The sequence below is a fragment of the Panulirus ornatus genome, chromosome 29 (genome assembly GCF_036320965.1).
Source record: "Panulirus ornatus isolate Po-2019 chromosome 29, ASM3632096v1, whole genome shotgun sequence".
In the NCBI taxonomy this organism is placed as follows: Eukaryota; Metazoa; Arthropoda; class Malacostraca; order Decapoda; family Palinuridae; genus Panulirus; species Panulirus ornatus.
The window spans coordinates 13,529,651-13,552,069 of NC_092252.1; the positions used below are offsets into that span (position 1 = coordinate 13,529,651).

Genomic DNA, 22,419 nt, shown 5'->3' on the forward strand with positions numbered 1-22,419 from the left:
AAAAAGGGGGTGACTGTATTATTGACTGGTTGGTAAGGTTATTTAATGTATGTATGACTCATGGTGAGGTGCCTGAGGATTGGCGGAATGCGTGCATAGTGCCATTGTACAAAGGCAAAGGGGATAAGAGTGAGTGCTCAAATTTCAGAGGTAGCTGGTGGCTGATTCATGTGAGAAACTGCAGAAGCTGGTGACTGAGTTTGGTAAAGTGTGTGGAAGAAGAAAGTTAAGAGTAAATGTGAATAAGAGCAAGGTTATTAGGTACAGTAGGGTTGAGGGTCAAGTCAATTGGGAGGTGAGTTTGAATGGAGAAAAACTGGAGGAAGTGAAGTGTTTTAGATATCTGGGAGTGGATCTGTCAGCGGATGGAACCATGGAAGCGGAAGTGGATCATAGGGTGGGGGAGGGGGCGAAAATTTTGGGAGCCTTGAAAAATGTGTGGAAGTCGAGAACATTATCTCGGAAAGCAAAAATGGGTATGTTTGAAGGAATAGTGGTTCCAACAATGTTGTATGGTTGCGAGGCGTGGGCTATGGATAGAGTTGTGCGCAGGAGGATGGATGTGCTGGAAATGAGATGTTTGAGGACAATGTGTGGTGTGAGGTGGTTTGATCGAGTAAGTAACGTAAGGGTAAGAGAGATGTGTGGAAATAAAAAGAGCGTGGTTGAGAGAGCAGAAGAGGGTGTTTTGAAATGGTTTGGGCACATGGAGAGAATGAGTGAGGAAAGATTGACCAAGAGGATATATGTGTCGGAGGTGGAGGGAACGAGGAGAAGAGGGAGACCAAATTGGAGGTGGAAAGATGGAGTGAAAAAGATTTTGTGTGATCGGGGCCTGAACATGCAGGAGGGTGAAAGGAGGGCAAGGAATAGAGTGAATTGGAGCGATGTGGTATACAGGGGTTGACGTGCTGTCAGTGGATTGAATCAAGGCATGTGAAGCGTCTGGGGTAAACCATGGAAAGCTGTGTAGGTATGTATATTTGCGTGTGTGGACGTGTGTATGTGCATGTGTATGGGGGGGGGGGCCATTTCTTTCGTCTGTTTCCTTGCGCTACCTCGCAAACGCGGGAGACAGCGACAAAGTATAAAAAAAAAAAAAAAAAAAAAAAAAAAGTTTGTTGAGTATTCCTGGTAAATTATATGGGAGGGTATTGATTGAGAGGGTGAAGGCATGTACAGAGCATCAGATTGGGGAAGAGCAGTGTGGTTTCAGAAGTGGTAGAGGATGTGTGGATCAGGTGTTTGCTTTGAAGAATGTATGTGAGAAATACTTAGAAAAGCAAATGGATTTGTATGTAGCATTTATGGATCTGGAGAAGGCATATGATAGAGTTGATAGAGATGCTCTGTGGAAGGTATTAAGAATATATGGTGTGGGAGGCAAGTTGTTAGAAGCAGTGAAAAGTTTTTATCGAGGATGTAAGGCATGTGTACGTGTAGGAAGAGAGGAAAGTGATTGGTTCTCAGTGAATGTAGGTTTGCGGCAGGGGTGTGTGATGTCTCCATGGTTGTTTAATCTGTTTATGGATGGGGTTGTTAGGGAGGTGAATGCAAGAGTTTTGGAAAGAGGGGCAAGTATGAAGTCTGTTGGGGATGAGAGAGCTTGGAAAGTGAGTCAGTTGTTGTTCGCTGATGATACAGCGCTGGTGGCTGATTCGGGTGAGAAACTGCAGAAGCTGGTGACTGAGTTTGGTAAAGTGTGTGAAAGAAGAAAGTTAAGAGTAAATGTGAATAAGAGCAAGGTTATTAGGTACAGTAGGGTTGAGGGTCAAGTCAATTGGGAGGTAAGTTTGAATGGAGAAACACTGGAGGAAGTAAAGTGTTTTAGATATCTGCGAGTGGATCTGGCAGCGGATGGAACCATGGAAGCGGAAGTGGATCATAGGGTGGGGGAGGGGGTGAAAATCCTGGGAGCCTTGAAGAATGTGTGGAAGTCGAGAACATTATCTTGGAAAGCAAAAATGGGTATGTTTGAAGGAATAGTGGTTCCAACAATGTTGTATGGTTGCGAGGCGTGGGCTATGGATAGAGTTGTGCGCAGGAGGGTGGATGTGCTGGAAATGAGATGTTTGAGGACAATGTGTGGTGTGAGGTGGTTTGATCGAGTAAGTAACGTACGGGTAAGAGAGATGTGTGGAAATAAAAAGAGCGTGGTTGAGAGAGCAGAAGAGGGTGTTTTGAAATGGTTTGGGCACATGGAGAGAATGAGTGAGGAAAGATTGACCAAGAGGATATATGTGTCGGAGGTGGAGGGAACGAGGAGAAGTGGGAGACCAAATTGGAGGTGGAAAGATGGAGTGAAAAAGATTTTGTGTGATCGGGGCCTGAACATGCAGGAGGGTGAAAGGAGGGCAAAGAATAGAGTGAATTGGATGGATGTGGTATACCGGGGTTGACGTGCTGTCAGTGGATTGAATTCAGGGCATATGAAGCGTCTGGAGTAAACCATGGAAAGCTGTGTAGGTATGTATATTTGCGTGTGTGGACGTGTATGTATATACATGTGTATGGGGGTGGGTTGGGCCATTTCTTTCGTCTGTTTCCTTGCGCTACCTCGCAAACACGGGAGACAGTGGAAAAAAAAAAAAAAAAAAATTTACTGTAAGATTGACTAATGTCACACTGGCTGGTTTAAATCTTGATATTATATGATAACTTTTCTGGAACACAGATGATGGGTCCTACATACTTTTTTAGCAATATACTTTAGTGCACAACCAACTTACATTACTTCAGCGAGTCTAACTTGTGGTACGTTGGGGATAGTTATGAATTAGCTGAGAGGTAGCATATGAAAGATCCATAACATGTACATGGGAACAAAGTGATAGATGAAGCAGGTTGGAACATTAGGTAGACACACTTGGCAGAAATAGTCAGTGGGAACATCAGGTTGGAGCATCTAAAGTCACTGAACAAGAGTTGCCCTCTGCCAGTAGCCTGTCAAGGGTGACACACTAAAGGATAAGAAGCAGCACTGGTGTTCATCAGTTTTGGAGACTCTTTTGCGGTGGCCATCCCCTTAAGGGAGTTCCCACATGGAATGAGATACAGACAGATAGATGAATAATCAAAAGCAGTTGTCTCATATACTAAGAATATTTAATGACAATGATAATAAACTAACCGAGCTGTTTTGCTTAAATCACCAAGCTCCTCAACAAAGTTCAATATTTCCAGCTTTTCATCTTCAACAGTCTGGACAAGATAGTGAAGCAATGTCATCCCTGGCTTGTTGGCTCGTGTTTCCCACAACTTGGATACTGTGTTAAGGCGGAATCCCAGAGCATTGCCTGCATAACTTCCCTAAAATGAAAGTCACAAGAAGCCTAAATCATTTGGTAAAAGTATGTCATGAAAGTTAAACACTTACTCATTACATAATGGTAAATCATAAACCAAATCAATTACCCCAATCAACAATACTGATGAAAACCTAATCCTGTGTCTTTTCTCCTTTCGTCTGTGGAAACCATTAACATGGTGATATAATCTTTTAAAACAAAGTTGAATTCCTGTTGGAAAAATTTCTTACTATTCAAGGACCACTTACTATGTTGGCAAAGGTACAGCATACTAGACACCCTGGAGCATGACAGATTTTCCATTATAACAATTTTACACAATATAACATACTGCATTTCATGAAAAAATAATTGGAACTGCATTCTAATATTTAAACTTTTGGATTTCCATTTCAACCTTTGATATGGTTAACTAAACTTGTCTGACAATCAAGCAGTAAACATTATTTACTTATTTATCCAACAAAACTTACCATGTTGATGAAATTTCCAACTGTAAGGATGTATGCAAAGAAATCCCTGATGCTCTCGCTGTTAAGAATTTTATCACAGGTGGTCAAGAGCATCTTGATCTGTGGCTTAAGACTGTCTGCTGCTGGATACAGTTCTTCCATCTAATGGGGGAAAGAAATAAAAATAGTATATCTGAAATTACATGATTATTAAAGCTGTGGACATTTCCATGAAAACTATGATTAGATATACAGGCAGATATTTATATTTACCTCAGAATGCCAACCTAGGAAAAAGTCTCAGCGTTGTGCAAGAGGCTCCTGCAACCCAGGGATACACTACTTCCAGAAACTGAGAAAGGTGAATTCCTTTGGAGTGAAACATTCTTGAAGAAGATTGTATTCCCATGATACAGCCTTGCTAAAGCTCACTTTTCACTCACAGTGCCCTGAGCCAGGACATGTGAAACATCTGGGGTAAACTAAGAAAAGGTCTGTGGAGCTATGATTTTGGTGCAATACACATGACAGCTCATGTATGGATGTGAGAAGATGTAGCCTTTCTTCATCTGTTCCTGGCACTACTTTGCTGATGTAGGGGACAACAACTGGATGTGGGGAAGGAGAAATTGTAGATGTTATCATTTTTTCTTTTGTCTCATGCATTTGTGCTGTTTCCTATGGGGCAGGGTGGCATCGCAAATGGAGGAAGGTGCGCAAGTATGAATGTGTGTGTATAGTGTATGTATCTGTATATGTGTTTACATAAATGTATGTATGTATATATAAGTATATGTATGATGTATGTGTGTGGAAGAGCAGTAAGTTTTCAGAAGTAGTAGAGGATGTGTGGATCAGGCGTGTGCTTTAAAGAATATGTGAGGAATATTCAGAAAAACAGATGGATTTGCATGTGGCATCTATGGATCAAGAGAAGGTATATGATAGGATTGATAGAGATGCTTTGTGGAAGGTCTTAAGAGTATATGGTTTGAGAGGAAAGCTGCTAGAAGCAGTAAGTAGTTTTAATCAAGGCTGTAAGGCTGAGTATGAACATGAAAAGAGGAATGGTTCCAAATGAAGGTTGGTCTGCGGCATAAATGTGTAATGTTACAATGGTTGTTCAATCTGTTCATGGATAGGGTGGTGAGAAAGGCAAATATGAGAGTCTTGGAGAAAGAAGCAAATGTGCAGTCTGCGGGGGAAGCAAGTACATACATAGTTTTTCTTTCATTCATACTTGATCACCTCTTCCTACATAACAAAGATGCACCAGAAATATATTAAGAAATGGCCTTATTTGCTCATATCCACTCCCTGGCTATCATGTACGTGGTTCAGCCCACATACAGCATGTTATCTTTGTAATGTATACTACATTGCTCCAATTCGCTCTATCCCTTGCATGCCTCACACCCTCCTAAATGTTCAGGCCCTAAACACTCAAAAGCAACTTTCACTCTATCCATCCGACTCGTTCTCAGTTTCCCCTTCTTATTCCCACCTCTTCCAACACAAATACCCTCGTAGTCAGCCTCTCTTCACTCATGCTCTCCATATGCCGACACCATTTCAGCAAACCCTCTTCAGCTCTCTCATACACATTCTTCTTAGTATCACACCTCTCTCATAAGTGTACCTCCCATCTTTGGCAGTCTACACTCTTCACTTACACTCATCAGCACAGCTTCCCTAAACACATTCCACTCCTTGCCATTCCCCTGTTTCATTTACTTTCACCTGATACCAATCTTCATTCAATCTCTCTTGGAATCTTCATATACAAGCCTTTTTTTCCTAGCTCATTCACTTCACCATCTTCTTCCCCATCCATATCATTCCCTTTTCCTGAAACCACTAAAAATATTCAAACTTACTTCCACCAAGAAATTATCACAAAACCCACTTGATTCCCCTGTCAGCATATTCATCAGTACATAATCCATCTGTGTGCCAACTGACCCTTAACCCCACTTACTCACTATATCTGTACTTGTGTACCTTTTTTTTTTAAACCAGGTATTTCCAATTACCAATCCTTTTTCAGATACTGTCTAAAAATGAATTCAGCATACCATAAATGCCTGGAGGTACTAAATGTAAGTAGATGTTATGCAAACGCACTTACAGTATAAGCAATGTCCTGAGACAAGGTGACTTGTTATTAAAATCTGAGAATACCCTGTAACCACATGCATAAAGAAATATGCGAATGTGAGAACGAAAAAAAGGAACCATTACATTCCATGGTTTCATGTAACATGAAACTTTGATAAAATTAAAAATCTTTCCATAATATTTCTTAAATTTCCATTATTTTCCCTTCACATCATCCTTAATGTATAGAGCACTTACATCATGAAAGCAGCTTACTTTGGCAAAATGGTGAAATTTGCTAGCAAAATAAACAATGGATAAATGGCTGTTAATATCAGATATATTCATTTCCTTTAAAAGTATCAAGAGTCCATCAACTTTATAAACTCATCCTAAATGGTACTGAAAAATAGGCAACAGCTTCAAAAAAACTTGTCCACAAAACTAACTCAAATACGATATAATACTGAAGCATTTAACCTGAATATAACCACTGATAACTTACCTGAATCATGCCCTCAATACGGACCTGAAATTTGGGAACCTTAATGAGCTCACTGTAAAACAACTCAGCATTGCCAAGCTTGTTTACATCTCCTTGGTATTCCTTGATCATCGACACCTGCAAAGAGGTATAAGACACATGATAACTTTAAATATCAATTAAAACAGAAGCATAACTGTCAAGAAATCTATTTAGTTTTCTCAAATCAATTTTAGTATGCACCACATAACATCTAAATCAAATTTTACAAAGTTGTCTATCTACTCTAATTTTTCATATACTGGAGGAAAACAATTAATATGATAAAACTTTGTGGAAAGTTACAATGCACATACATCATACAGAACAAAGATATTGGGTACAATTTCATTTGTCTGTATAATAACCATGAATAATTATCTTTGTGTACAGACAGAAGAAATATGTAGCACTTTAATTGGTCAGGTTACATTTCAATTCAATGCACAGTACACGAGTTGCAGAAGTGCATAATTGATGTGAGGATCTGTATGTAGCTGATCACCTTATGGAATTGAAGAATGGAGTTAATAAAATACAATATTTTTCCAACAAAATACTGATATATTGAACAAACGCAGTAATTATCTACAACAGAACAAGTGTTTATTACTGATATTTATTTCCTCTTATTTCTACTCATGTGGTGGGCCTTTCATGCCCATTTTAAACACAGTAATGGTCTTTGCAACAACATTCCCTAGAAACAATTTTGAGTGTCAACATGAAAAGATGCATATGGAAGGAAGAGGGGGGTTAGGGAAGAGTGATGGGGAAAGTCTCTGATGCAAATTCAGCAGTGACTTATAACTATTCATGGAAGAAATGCATGTAAAAGTTAAGTATATATAAAAATAAGCATATGTGTCTGAGATGTAGCCTTAAAGACAATGCGTAATTGCAACTATAGAGGCTTGAGGGAAGTTAATGGGGAGAGGTACACTGGAGTGGATTGCCTCATGACCCACATTCCCTAAATTGCAAAACATTATTCATGGTTAATATTTACACACACACACACACACACACACATATATATATATATATATATATATATATATATATATATATATATATATATATATATTTTTATTTATTACTATACTTTGTCACCGTCTCCCGCATTAGTGAGGTAGTGCATGGAAACAGACAAAAGAATGGCCAAACCCACCCACATACACATGTATCTACATAAATGCCCACAAATGCACATATACATACCTTTACATTTCAACATATACATACATATACATACACAGACATATAAATATATACATATGTACATATTCATACATGCTGCCTTCATCCATTCTCATCGTCACCCCACCACACATGAAATGGCACCCCCCTCACCCTGCATGCATGCGAGGAAGCGCTAAGAAAAGACAACAAAGGCCACACTCGTTCACACTCAGTCTCTGTCATGTGTAATATACCAAAACCACAGCTCCCTTTCCACATCCAGGCCCTACAAAACTTTCCAAGGTTTACCCCAGACACCTCACATGCCCTGGTTCAATCCACTGACAGCACGTCGACCCCAGTATACCACATTGTTCCAATTCACTCTATTCCTTGCACGCCTTTCACCCGATGGCTCAAAATCTTTTTCACTCCATCCTTCCAACTCCAATTTGGTCTCCCATTTCACCTCGTTCCCTCCACATCTGACACATATATCCTCTTTGTCAATCTTTCCTCACTCATTCTCTCCATGTGACAAAACCATTTCAATACACCCTCTTCTGCTCTCTCAACCACACTCTTTTTTATTACCATACATCTCTCTTACCCTTTCATTACTCAAACATCTCATTTCCACCACATCCACCCTGCTCCGCACAACTCCATCTATAGCCCACGCCTCGCAACCATATAACATTGTTGGAACCACTATTCCTTCAAACATACCCATTTTTGCTTTCCAAGATAACATTCTCGACTTCCACAAAATCTTCAACGCTCCCAGAACTTTCGCCCCCTCCCCCACCCTATGATTCACTTCCACTTCCATGGTTCCATCCGCTGCCAAATCCAATCCCAGATATCTAAAACACTTCACTTCCTCCAGTTTTTCTCCATTCAAACTTACCTCCCAATTGACATGTCCCTCAACCCTACTGTACCTGATAACCTTGCTCTTATTCACATTTACTCTCAGCTTTCTTCTTTCACACACTTTACCAAACTCAGTCACCAGCTTCTGCAGTTTCTCACCCGAATCAGCCTCCAGCACTGTATCATCAGAAAACAACAACTGACTCACTTCCCAAGCTCTCTCAACCACAACAGACTGCATACTTGCCCCTCTTTCCAACACTCGTGCATTCACCTTCCTAACAACACCATCCATGAACAAATTAAACAACCATGGAGACATCACAGACCCCTGCTGCAAACCAACATTCACTGAGAACCAATCACTTTCCTCTCTTCCTACACGTACACATGCCTTACATTTATTATACTTTGTCACTGTCTCCCGCGTTAGCGAGGTAGCGCAAGGAAACAGACGAAAGAATGGCCCATATACATCTCAATGTATACATATATATACACATACAGACATATACATATATACACATGTACATAATTCATGCTGTCTGCCCTTATTCATTCCCATCGCCACCCCGCCACATATCAAATGACAACCCCCTCCCCCCGCATGTGCATGAGGTAGCGCTAGGAAAAGACAACAAAGTCCACATTCGTTCACACTCAGCCTCTAGCTGTCATGTATAATGCACCGAAACCACAGCTCCCTTTTCACATCCAGGCCCCACAAAACTTTCCATGGTTTACCCCAGACATTTCACATGCCCTGGTTCAATCCATTGACAGCACATCGACCCCGGTATACCACGTCGTTCCAATTCACTCTATTCCTTGCATGCCTTTCACCCTCCTGCATGTTCAGGCCCCGATCACTCAAAATCTTTTTCACTCCATCTTCCCACCTCCAATTTGGTCTCCCACTTCTCCTTGTTCCCTCCACCTCTGACACATATATCCTCTTTGTCAATCTTTCCTCACTCATTCTCTCCATGTGACCAAACCATTTCAAAACACCCTCTTCTGCTCTCTCAACCACACTCTTTTTATTACCAAACATATCTCTTACCCTTTCATTATTTACTCGATCAAACCACCTCACAGCACATATTGTCCTCAAACATCTCACTTCCAGCACATCCACCCTCCTCCGCACAACTTTATCTATAGCCCATGCCTTGCAACCATATATATTTTCTTTTTATTATTTTCATTTTGCTTTGTCGCTGTCTCTCCCGTTACCAAGGCAGCGCAAGGAAACAGACAAAAGAATGGCCCAACCTACCCACATACACATGTATATATACACACGTCCACACACGCAAATATACATACTTATACATCTCAACGTATACATATATATATACACACACAGACATATACATATATACACATGTACATAATTCATACTGTCTGCCTTTATTCATTCTAATCGCCATCCCGCCACACATGAAATAACAACCCCCTCCACCTGCATGTGCGCGAGGTAGCGCTAGAAAAAGACAACAAAGGCCACATTTGTTCACACTCAGTCTCTAGCTGTCATGTATAATGCACTGAGACCACAGCTCCCTTTCCACATCCAGGCCCCACCAAACTTTCCATGGTTAACCCCAGACGCTTCACACGCCCGGGTTCAATCCATTGACACAGCACAGCACATTATTTTATTATTATCATTTTATTTATATCTTATTTTGCTTTGTCGCTGTCTCCCATGTTTGTGAGGTAGCGCAAGGAAACAGACGAAAGAAATGGCCCAACCCACAAGCATCTTTTGCGCAATCCATCACTGATTCCCTAAATACATCCCATTCCTCCCCCACTCCCCTTACTTCCATTGTTATTTTTCTCACCTTTTTCCATTCTGTACTGTCTCTCCTGGTACTTCCTCACACAAGTCTCCTTCCCAAGCTCACTTACTCTCACCACCCTCTTCACCCCAACATTCACTCTTCTTTTCTGAAAACCCATACAAATCTTCACCTTAGCCTCCACAAGATAATGATCAGATATCCCTCCAGTTGCACCTCTCAGCACATTAACATCCAAAAGTCTCGCTTTTGCGCGCCTGTCAATTAACACATAATCCAATAACGCTCTCTGGCCATCTCTCCTACTTACATACGTATACTTATGTATATCTCGCTTTTTAAACCAGGTATTCCCAATCACCAGTCCTTTTTCAGCACATAAATCTACAAGCTCTTCACCATTTCCATTTACAACACTGTACACCCCATGTATACCAATTATTCCCTCAACTGCCACATTACTCACCTTTGCATTCAAATCACCCATCACTATAACCCAGTCTCGTGCATCAAAACCACTAACACACTCATTCAGCTGCTCCCAAAACACTTGCCTCTCATGATCTTTCTTCTCATGCCCAGGTGCATATGCACCAATAATCACCCATCTCTCTCCATCAACTTTCAGTTTTACCCATATTAATCGAAAATTTACTTTCATACATTCTATCACATACTCCCACAACTCCTGTTTCAGGAGTACTGCTACTCCTTCCCTTGCTCTTGTCCTCTCACTAACCCCTGACTTTACTCCCAAGACATTCCCAAACCACTCTTCCCCTTTACCCTTGAGCTTCGTTTCACTCAGAACCAAAACATCCAGGTTCCTTTCCTCAAACATACTACCTATCTCTCCTTTTTTCACATCTTGGTTACATCCACACACATTTAGACACCCCAATGTGAGTCTACGAGGAGGATGAGCACTCCCCGCGTGACTCCGTCTGTTTCCCATTTTATTATTATTTTACTTATTACACCTAATCACTGTTTCCCGCAACAACAAAGTAGCACCAGGAAACAGCATTTATATTCTTTTCTTTTCTTTTCTTTCATATTATTCGCCATTTCCCGCATTAGCGAGGTAGTGTTTAGAACAGAGGACTGGGCCTTTGAGGGAATATCCTCACCTGGCCCCCTTCTCTGTTCCCTCTTTTGGAAAATTAAAAAAGAAAAAAAAAAAGTGAGAGGGGAGGATTTCCAAACCCCCACTCCCTCCCCTTTTAGTCGCTTTCTACGACTCGCAGGGAATATGTGGGAAGTATTCTTTCTCCCCCCCATCCCCAGGATAATATATATGGATGGTATTGCAGTGGAATTTATTAAAAAAAGGGGGTGACTGTATTGTTGACTGGTTGGTAAGGTTATTTAATGTATGTATGACTCATGGTGAGGTGCCTGAGGATTGGCAGAATGCGTGCATAGTGCCATTGTACAAAGGCAAAGGGGATAAGAGTGAGTGCTCAAATTACAGAGGTATAAGTTTGTTGAGTATTCCTGGTAAATTATATGGGAGGGTATTGATTGAGAGGGTGAAGGCATGTACAGAGCATCAGATTGGGGAAGAGCAGTGTGGTTTCAGAAGTGGTAGAGGATGTGTGAATCAGGTGTTTGCTTTGAAGAATGTATGTGAGAAATACTTAGAAAAGCAAATGGATTTGTATGTAGCATTTATGGATCTGGAGAAGGCATATGATAGAGTTGATAGAGATGCTCTGTGGAAGGTATTAAGAATATATGGTGTGGGAGGAAAGTTGTTAGAAGCAGTGAAAAGTTTTTATCGAGGATGTAAGGCATGTGTACGTGTAGGAAGAGAGGAAAGTGATTGGTTCTCAGTGAATGTAGGTTTGCGGCAGGGGTGTGTGATGTCTCCATGGTTGTTTAATTTGTTTATGGATGGGGTTGTTAGGGAGGTGAATGCAAGAGATTTGGAAAGAGGGGCAAGTATGAAGTCTGTTGGGGATGAGAGAGCTTGGGAAGTGAGTCAGTTGCTGTTCGCTGATGATACAGCGCTGGTGGCTGATTCATGTGAGAAACTGCAGAAGCTGGTGACTGAGTTTGGTAAAGTGTGTGAAAGAAGAAAGTTAAGAGTAAATGTGAATAAGAGCAAGGTTATTAGGTACAGTAGGGTTGAGGGTCAAGTCAATTGGGAGGTGAGTTTGAATGGAGAAAAACTGGAGGAAGTGAAGTGTTTTAGATATCTGGGAGTGGATCTGGCAGCGGATGGAACCATGGAAGCGGAAGTGGATCATAGGGTGGGGGAGGGGGCGAAAATTCTGGGAGCCTTGAAGAATGTGTGGAAGTCGAGAACATTATCTCGGAAAGCAAAAATGGGTATGTTTGAAGGAATAGTGGTTCCAACAATGTTGTATGGTTGCGAGGCGTGGGCTATGGATAGAGTTGTGCGTAGGAGGATGGATGTGCTGGAAATGAGATGTTTGAGGACAATGTATGGTGTGAGGTGGTTTGATCGAGTAAGTAACGTAAGGGTAAGAGAGATGTGTGGAAATAAAAAGAGCGTGGTTGAGAGAGCAGAAGAGGGTGTTTTGAAATGGTTTGGGCACATGGAGAGAAAGAGTGAGGAAAGATTGACCAAGAGGATATATGTGTCGGAGGTGGAGGGAACGAGGAGAAGTGGGAGACCAAATTGGAGGTGGAAAGATGGAGTGTAAAAGAATTTTTGTGTGATCGGGGCCTGAACATGCAGGAGGGTGAAAGGGGGGCAAGGAATAGAGTGAATTGGATCGATGTGGTATACCGGGGTTGACGTGCTGTCAGTGGATTGAATCAGGGCATGTGAAGCGTCTGGGGTAAACCATGGAAAGCTGTGTAGGTATGTTTATTTTGCGTGTGTGGACGTATGTATATACATGTGTATGGGGGTGGGTTGGGCCATTTCTTTCGTCTGTTTCCTTGCGCTACCTTGCAAACGCGGGAGACAGCGACAAAGCAAAAAAAAAAAAAATATATAAATATATATATATATATGTGTGTGTGTGTGTGTACAAGAATTGTAACTCTAGTTTCCTGTCCATGACTAGTTCTCTTAAGTGGGATATCATTTATTGTAACTGACAGACTGTAATTACAAAAGCATCCAGTGAGGAATAAACTACAAGAATCTCAGTGTGAAAGAGATCTAGGGGTAGACTACGTTTAATCTGTTGCTAGAACTGTATATCAAGAGAATTGTGAAAGACAAACTGTCTACTGGAAAATATCAAAATATAATTGAAGTATAATTTTCTTTTCATTATTTAGCCCAAGATCCATTTCATTTGCCTACAGCAGTTTCATCTCTGAGCTACAATCAACAGCAGGTTAAGGATGGACTCCTAATCTACTGATGATGATACAACCTTGCTGAAAGTGACAATTCACTCACGACATAACCACTTGTAGGCTATACAACCTTGCTGAAAGTGACAATTCACTCACAACATAACCACTTGTAGGCCGAGTCCAGTAATGCCCATTCAGTTATGTGGATAAGAAAATGCTTAGTAAGCAAGTCACTAAATATATCAAACCAAAACTGAAATATGCCTCACAAGTCTGGTCAACCCACCAAAAGAAGCATAAGGATCAGATTAAGAAGGCCCATAGAAGAATAACTAAGATGGTTCCTGAATTAAGTGAGCTGAGCTACAATGGAGGAGACAAGAGAAAGGGGGACCTGATAAGTCTTCATATTACTAATTGCACAATAAATCAAGAGGCATCAAGAATCAAGGCAGGAATCTGGTCAATAAGAATGTAGAGAAATACTGCATAAGTGTAAGACAGGTGGACAGTTAGAATACATCAAAAACTCTCATGGTGAATGATGACAGTTAAGTACTTTATTAGTATAAGGGTAGCTGATGATTGGAATAAACTAATTGGGGAAATAGAGAATGATGGCAGTTTAAATGGTTTAAAAGGCAACTTGATGGTATAAAGTTCAAAAGATGGGGCCATACGAGTGTAGAACTCCTTCCTCATACCATAAAAATGTGTGTTACATTTTCACTCACCTCTCCATCCTCAGGTAGAATTCTAAGGAAGCCTCTAAGCCTTTCAGTACCAATATCTGAACTCTTGCAGTCATGGATAAGGGCAGCAACCTCAGCATGAGATATCTTAAACTGTTTCAGAAATATATTAACATTCAAAGATTTCTTTGGATCAAGTAAGGTCACTTCTGTAGACTGTTTCTTGGTGGCTTTTGCTGTTGCCACTTTACTTACTTGGCAAAATAGTTCTTCAATTTGTATGTAATTCAATGATGCTGGAGGGGATTCATTTAAATCTTTAAGCACATCCTGCCACAGAGAATTGTTGATTGTATTTTTGTTTACTTTACTCCAATTTAGATGCTTCATTTTGATGCTGGGTCGTGGTAGTGTATTGTAGAAGGCTGGAACATTCCGAGGTGTTGAATATGGAGGGAAAGACATAGTGCTAGTAAAAGGATTACGAACTTCACTACCAGGTGGAGGTGGAGGCCCTCCAGATCCCGGAAATGGAGGTGGTGGTGGAGGTCCTCCAGATCCTGGAGGTGGTGGTGGTGGTGGAGGTCCTCTAAATCCTGGAGGTGGTGGTGGTGGTGGAGGTCCTCTAAGGCCAGGAAGTGGAGGTGGTGGTGGTGGTAGTGGTGGCCCTCCAATGCCAGGAACACCAGGTGGTGGTGGTGGAGGAGGAGGAGGCCCTCCAAATCCTGGAAGTGGTGGTGGTGGTGGAGGACGAGGTCCCCCAAATCCTGGAAGCGGTGGTGGTGGTGGTGGAGGAGGAGGAGGAGGCCCCACAAATCCTGGAAGTGGTGGTGGTGGTGGTGGTGGTGGTGGAGGAGGAGGAGGAGGCCCCCCAAATCCTGGAAGTGGTGGTGGTGGTGGTGGTGGTGGTGGAGGAGGAGGAGGCCCCCCAAATCCTGGAAGTGGTGGTGGAGGCCCTCCATTCCCTAAAAGTGGTAGTGGTGGTGGTGGCAGAATTCCTCCATGTCCTACAAGTGGGAGTGGTGGTGGTGGTGGAGGTGGTGGTATGCCATATCCTGGAAGAGAAGTATGGGAAGACGAGGCAATTCCAAGGCTAGGAAGGGGAGGAGGTGGTGGTATGGTAGACCCTGGCCTACCAGCCTGTGCACTTTGGAAATCCATTTCCTTACTATCATTCAAAATACCAGGAGAAGCATTCACTGTAGATTTGGTAATTTTAACACTATCAGTCTCTGGACAGATACATGACACTTCCCCTCGAGTGCCATCACTGACTTTGTCTCCACCATTTGTGTCCTGGGCTTTGCTATCTAAGGCATCAGTTTGTTTGCGAGTGCTGGAGCAGTGGTTGGTGGGTAGGGATGGTGGTGGGTGTTCTGACATTGATGGTAGGCAAGGAAGATGACACTCTTCAAAGCCTTCAGCTACTTCATGGTCAAGCATAGAAGGGGTACCTCCCACAGACATGGGTAGGCGTGATGCACGAAGAGAAAAGGTTTGGGTGGCAACACTGCGTGAGAAGTCCTGGGAAGGTGTCACACTCTCAGCCCATGTGGTAGTCAGGGTGCCGTCTACAGCACGAATACCTACACGGTCCAATAACGCCCACACAGCATCACTAGAAAAGAGTATGTAGCATCATAAGTTCTAAACATAATTCAACAATATATTTCAGAAGGGATGTATACAATAACAAATTTAAGATATAATGTATACACTATGCTGTTATTTGCTCTTGTGAAGTAAGAAAAACTGAGTTTTGCTGTCAACTATTCTTGTAAAAAATCAAATAAGTATAAAACTAAGTATATTTTCAACTAAGCTGTGGAAAACACCACCCATAACGCCTAATTTCATCAAAACTAAGCACTTGTTTGAGGGTGAGGTTATCTTCATCAATGGCCTTGTGAAAGTCCTCATTATATGTTCTGCTGCAGCACTCTTGGTGGATGCCTGCTCACTGCATATTCCTAAGGCTTTTATGCCATGATGTTGCTTGTAACATCTGAAGCAACCAGAAGTGTGGTCACATGATCCTTGATTTCATTTGGTTAAGAAAATTTACCTTTAACTGTAACACTGTTTATACAACCTGTATGCTTCTTTGCCAACAAAAAGCAATTCTGAAGTAAGATGCATTTCTCTGACAATCATCTAAGCATGCCCAAAAATCACTTGGAAACTTCATAAGTTCATTCTTTTGTTTGTGTTTATCATAAACAGAATGTACACCAATTTCAAATGCTTCATCCACTAACACTGCATTTTCTCCCAACATTCTAACTCCATCAGGCTTAATGTCTACATTTGTTTAGAGGTATAGTAGTATGTCCATCACTAGATCACCCACTAAATGGTGTATTACATTTCACATAACTCATTTTGAAGGTAAAATGAGAAATGATAGTAGTTTGCCGACCAACAAAAGCTTTAGTGAAGACAACAATTGTGTGCACATTATCAGATGCAAGGTAAAGTGACCGGTCATGCCATAACAAAGTGCTTCATCACTGTATCTAATAACAATTTCCACCCTCTCAAACACTGACTAAGAACTGTAACAAACAGTATCCTCCATGTATGAAAATTACAGTGCTGTATATCTCTTCATTATGTGAAGAGACCACTGGAGGGGGTTGATCTTTATATATTTCAAAATCTCATCTGTTTTGTGAGTTGCATGGATACAAGCATATAACTAAACATACCATTTGGGGCTCAAAATACTGTGAATGGATAGTCACCTTTGGAAGCAATATGATTTGTGATTAATTTACTTCTAACCATATATACTGTACCTATACTGTACTTACGGTTCAACAGCACCATAGCCTTTCCATCAACACCACCCCATAACTAACAACCAGTCCACCAGTCTGATACTTGGTAGATGAAATCAACCCAAAAACATGTAAACCTATTTCTTCAGTTACAGAAAACCATTAAATACTTGAAGTTCCATTACTCTGAAATCAGGGAAGGTGATCCTACATACAAAAGAAAATTCTGATAAAAAAATCAAAACATATGGGAAAAATCAAGTTCTGTTGCAAGGTGACTGAGCAACAGTATCCAAGCTTCAAATGCCATATAATTTACAAAAATTGAAAAAAAACAAAAAAACTAAAACTAGCTTTACCCAAGTCAGACCATTAAGGTAAACAATGTGTGCCACCTGGTCCCAGTGAGTACTGTACATGTTACTAGTAATGGTGCAGCAACCAGCATCAGTGACAGCCATGATATCAAGATTAATTTTGCTTAAGGCATTGTTCTGAATTGTAGTAAAGAGTACAGAACAATACAAAGGCATTCTGCCCCTTCTTCACCCACTATGTGACTTACATTCCATAAAACCTTGCCACACGGCCACTTCACAAGCGAATCAGCAGTTTCTAAAAAATACAACTTTTCATTCCTCTACTATCAAAATTTCTCTGTTTCAATTCACTATGTTATCAGAAAGGTACAAAAATATGATTACATTCCATTTCTTGTCAGAAAGTAATTCTGTTGGAAAGCATCTCCAATCACATAATGAAGTCAATGGTAAAATATGGGTCAATTCCAAAGGATTGATTTATGGAAAGAGTTTAGAAATGGAATCCTCCTGTAAACCAAAATAAAAAAGAAAGAAAAAACTGGTGTAATGAGGATGGGACATGATAAAAGAAGGCCTCACTATAAATTTAAGTATGAAGAAAATAAACTGCAAGAACATGTGTGGAAAAATGTAGGAGCTAATATCATTCCTAATTTGTTGCCAGAGACCAACCTTCTGAGAAAACTGTAGTAAAAGAATGAAATTGTTTACCGTCAAATATTTGAAACACATTCATACAATGATAAAGAAATATTCAGCAAGCTGCTCACATCCACATTAGGGTAAAACTATGATATGCTTTTTATATTAGGTCACTGCACTTAAAAAACACAAAGACCTAACAAAAAAGGTCCAGCAAATGGCAACAAACATGATTCCTGAATTACAAAAGCTGAGATACCGAGAAAGTCATAAGTCTTCATATCTGTCCCCACAATGGAAGGGAAAAGATCATAATTTTTAAGTTTCTAAACCAGTCTGAAGACAGACTGAACAGTCCTTCAAATGATTAAGCAGAAACTTGTTAGGAAATAAGTAAAGCAGTACTTTTATTGTAGAAAACTTGTGGATGAATGGAATAATCCAAGCTATAAGAAGGTGACTGTTGAAAATATACAAAAGTTTAAAACACTGTATGACAGTAAAGAAAGTTCATGAGATGAGGCCCCATGGGTGTTGAAATCCCTCCCCATACAGTACAAAATAAGTAATTTCACAACCCACTTTTTGGAGAAGGGGGAGCACAGGTATGGAGCACTATACCAACCTTTCAGGATTTTCTGGGTTAAGCTGGATGAGGTTGTTGATCAGAGCCAACAGTTGAAGTGACTGAGGTGTATCACGAACCTATAAGACGAAAAAGCTGTAAAATGTGTGGTTATGGTCAAAACATGGGTGTCACTTAAAATTTATACATTTCTAGCCTTATTTCTAACTATCTCCTTAACTCAGACCAAATTAATTTCCAATTTCACCAGGTGGATCAGGTATATAGAGCATGTGAAAATAACTTGTACACATCTTCAACTCATAAAAACATACCTTCACATTTACCTCATTGCCTCTTATTTTTTCAGTCTTCACACTTAGTTATCCATGAAATGTGACCAGCTTTTTCATTCACACTACCATCTGATCCTCCATCACTTATCTAAGGGTCTGAAGTACCCCTGACTGCAGTCCATTACCTTTACAATCTACCTATCCTCCTTGTACCTTCTGAAGTAATACTATATACCTTTTTACCTTATCTGCTATACATTCTACATAGCCACAATATCCTATAGTACTTTGACCAATATGTCCCCTAATGATTTCTTCACACCATTCATCTCTCATCATTTTGTATTCTAGCTATCCTTCTCCTAATAGTTCCAACAATACTATGCAGGTTATACACCTCCTCCACAAACAACCGAATGAGCACCAAAGGAAAAATCCCAGCTAAGCTCCTTCCTCAGGCCCTTCTTTTGGATAGAAATAGAGCACGATGGGCTATTTTCCAACCCTCTGCTCCTAATCCTCTTTGTTGCCTTCTAAACATGCAGGAGATATGTAGGTAGTAGTCATTCTCCTCTACCCCAGGAATAACCACAATTTATAACAGTTAAATATGAATACATATATCTCAGATGTGGTCACCACAATTCAAGAAACATATGACCTAATGGGGAAGGTCCACAAGAGGTTCAACTATGATAGTAATTGGTTTTAGGGAATTGAGTCACAGAGATGAAAAGAAATAGCAACTGGAGGTACTACAACGTAAACCAGAAATGTGGATGAATATAATACGCAAAGTTATGAAACTGTAAATCCAGATGCTATGAAGAAGTGAAATGGTTTATCAGAAAAAGGTAATACTGCAGGCTCACGGAAATGAAATATCTACAAGTAATCATTACACAGGTGTCACCATTTTCAAAAAACAATCAAACAATTTTTCTTTCTGAAACAGCAGTGCTCAAGGAACCAACCTATTCCACAACCCCACTCTTTGATGAATATGGGTCCAGGAGATGTAAACCTGCTGAGTTGATGCCAAGCAGTCTCAAAACTTTCACAGATAGGAACAAAATATGACTGTCAGTTTGATGATGCAGTACTAAACAACAAAAAATCAATCCTTACCACCAACACTCATTTCAGAATTTTTCACCCATCAGTTCTAAGGTACACTGAGTGAAAATCTGAGGTGCTGATTTGTGATGAGAAAAAAATGTGAGGGGAATGACAAACAAATGTCTGAGCAATGTGAAATGGAACCGATACAAAAGGTGATCATGGGTAAGTTGGTACAAAAAAGTTTAGGAATGTGTGAGAGACATCTCTTGATCAAGAAATCTGCTGATATGTGCCTTAGATGGCAAATGGAGTACTTTCATTTTGATTGTGTCAACATTGTGTATTTCTACAGAATATATGTAAAAAGACAGACAGTACATTTCAAGAAATTATACTTACTGTATGTTTGAATTAACTGTCCTTTCACAACAGAATGCTGCATTACCTTATTGAAGAGTGCATTAAAGGCATCATAGTGGTTGAGGTTGAGCTGTCCATCAGCACCAAACAGCTGCTCTAAGTCTTCCTCCTGGCTTTCCTCAAACACTAATAACTGAAGGTCCAGCTGGTCATTTTCCACATTTCGTAGGTCTTCTAGTACCTTCATGAAGTCCAGTCCTAGTCAACCATAAAACCATGGTCAATTTCATATCCAGCAACACTCGACACCCTAGTATCACAGAAATAAAAGCAAAGCTGATTTTTTCTCATTTTCTGACATTCATATCTCAGATATATGATGATCATACCTGGATTTGCAGTTGCTGTGGAACAGAACAAAATGCTTTCAAACAAATCTCCCATATATTCATCAGAAGAATTCTCTCTGTGATTTTTGGTAAATACTTAACCATCATTTTGAATACTGAACACTACTAGTTTTCCTTAAGGTTGTGAAATGTTACTCTAACTGGTTTTTAATTAATGTCTACCCAACTTATGCATGTCTTTCTGCAGTTTTCACAGCCTATGTTTCCAGGGAATCTTTCAATTTTAACTTTTATTGATCAAATTCTTCAGATCTCACTAAGCATTAAATAATTACTTAATATCTATTCTGTGATTTCATCTTCAATGCAGAATGACTGCTTCTCAAGAAAACCCATATCAAATATCATCCAAATGTCCCTTAGGTGAATTCTATCAGATGAAAACAAAACTCACCAATAAACTCATTCCTGAGGGAGACACGTGTTTGCAGATGGCTGACACCAAGCACAAGGCAGTTAACAAAAGCAACCAACGTTGTCTGATAGTCCACAACTTCTGTACTTCGAAGCTCCTCCACCACCAGCATGAAACGGTACCTCTTGTTCTTGAACACCTTCCAAAAGGTTGGACAAAGGATACTGACATCAAGAATCAGATATGTCAGATGTTATGTTAGACAAGTAAGGAAAACAACAGTGGGTATCACAAAAGAGAGACTAGAAGGGAAAATTATAAAATTGAGACTTTAAAAGGGATACTTAAAAATGGAGATAAAATGTGGGGTAGGTGATTCTAAGAAGATACATGTCCATCATCATACAGTCTCTCTTTGTCACCCATAACACTTGACAACATTTAACTAACACAGCTCATTCTTCTGTAACTCTAGATTTTCCTGTGGTGAACGTTATGTGCTAGCCCTGCCTTTTGGCAAAATGGTAGGAGCTATAGAGAGAAGCACTAGGTGGGAGCATTTAGGAAGGAGCATTATGTAGAAACATTAGGTAGAAGTAGTAGGCAGGAACAAGCATTAAGTAGAAGCAGTCAGCACAAACATTAGGTAGGAGCATCTGCAAACACTGCACTAGACTTACCCTCTACCAGTGACATGTTAAGGGTGAACAACTAATGGCTAAGAAACGACACTAGAGTTCACTAGTTATGGAGACTAATGCCATGGCCACCCCAAAGAGGGATTTTCAGAAAGGAACAGGCATCAGAGATACAGACAGATAGATAGATAAAAGAAATAAGGAACAATTTAGCAAAGTTAAACTTAATATATTTTCCAGGATTTCCAACTCACTCTGGGATGGTATCTTTCCAGGTAACATGAATTACTTTAATGTTTAACCTTTGTCATAGTAGTGACCATCCCTTCAAAGAGATAGATAACACCAACTATATTCCTAACAGAGAAATTAACAAAACACTGTCACGTGCTATGATATCTAAGTAATAGAACCTGCATTCCAAAGCATATAAGATTATTTAAAAACACCAAAACACCAGTCAGAATGAAGACAGTAAATATTAATACTTTCAGAACTGTAGTTACGAGATGAAACTTAACAGACTGATACCAGAAGTACATGCAAAAATTTTTTTTCATACTATTTGCCATTTTCCGTGTTAGTGAGGTAGCTATAAGAACAGACGACTGAGCCTTAGAAGGAATATTGTCACTCGGCCCCCTTCTCTGTTCCCTCTCTTGAAGAAAAAAAAAGGAGGGGAAGATTTCCAGCCCCCACTCCCTCCCCTTTTAGTCGCCTTCTACAACACACAGGGAATACATAAAAAGTATTCTTTCTCCCCTATCC

The 22,419-nt window shown here is 40.3% G+C and overlaps 1 protein-coding gene across 4 annotated transcripts in view; it reads right to left on the reverse strand.

Moving 5' to 3' along the window:
• Positions 1–22,419, reverse strand: part of LOC139758121 (inverted formin-2-like) — a 70,539-nt gene that overhangs the window by 9,997 nt on the left and 38,123 nt on the right. For all 4 annotated transcript variants that reach the window (XM_071679242.1, XM_071679240.1, XM_071679241.1 and 1 more), the window contains exons 7-13: positions 21,053–21,212; positions 20,334–20,506; positions 18,591–18,670; positions 14,263–15,838; positions 6,363–6,479; positions 3,782–3,922; positions 3,131–3,309 (exon numbers count right to left, since the gene is read on the reverse strand). In XM_071679242.1, the coding sequence (XP_071535343.1) occupies positions 3,131–3,309; positions 3,782–3,922; positions 6,363–6,479; positions 14,263–15,838; positions 18,591–18,670; positions 20,334–20,506; positions 21,053–21,212 (2,426 nt within the window). The remainder of the gene's footprint in view (positions 1–3,130; positions 3,310–3,781; positions 3,923–6,362; positions 6,480–14,262; positions 15,839–18,590; positions 18,671–20,333; positions 20,507–21,052; positions 21,213–22,419) is intronic.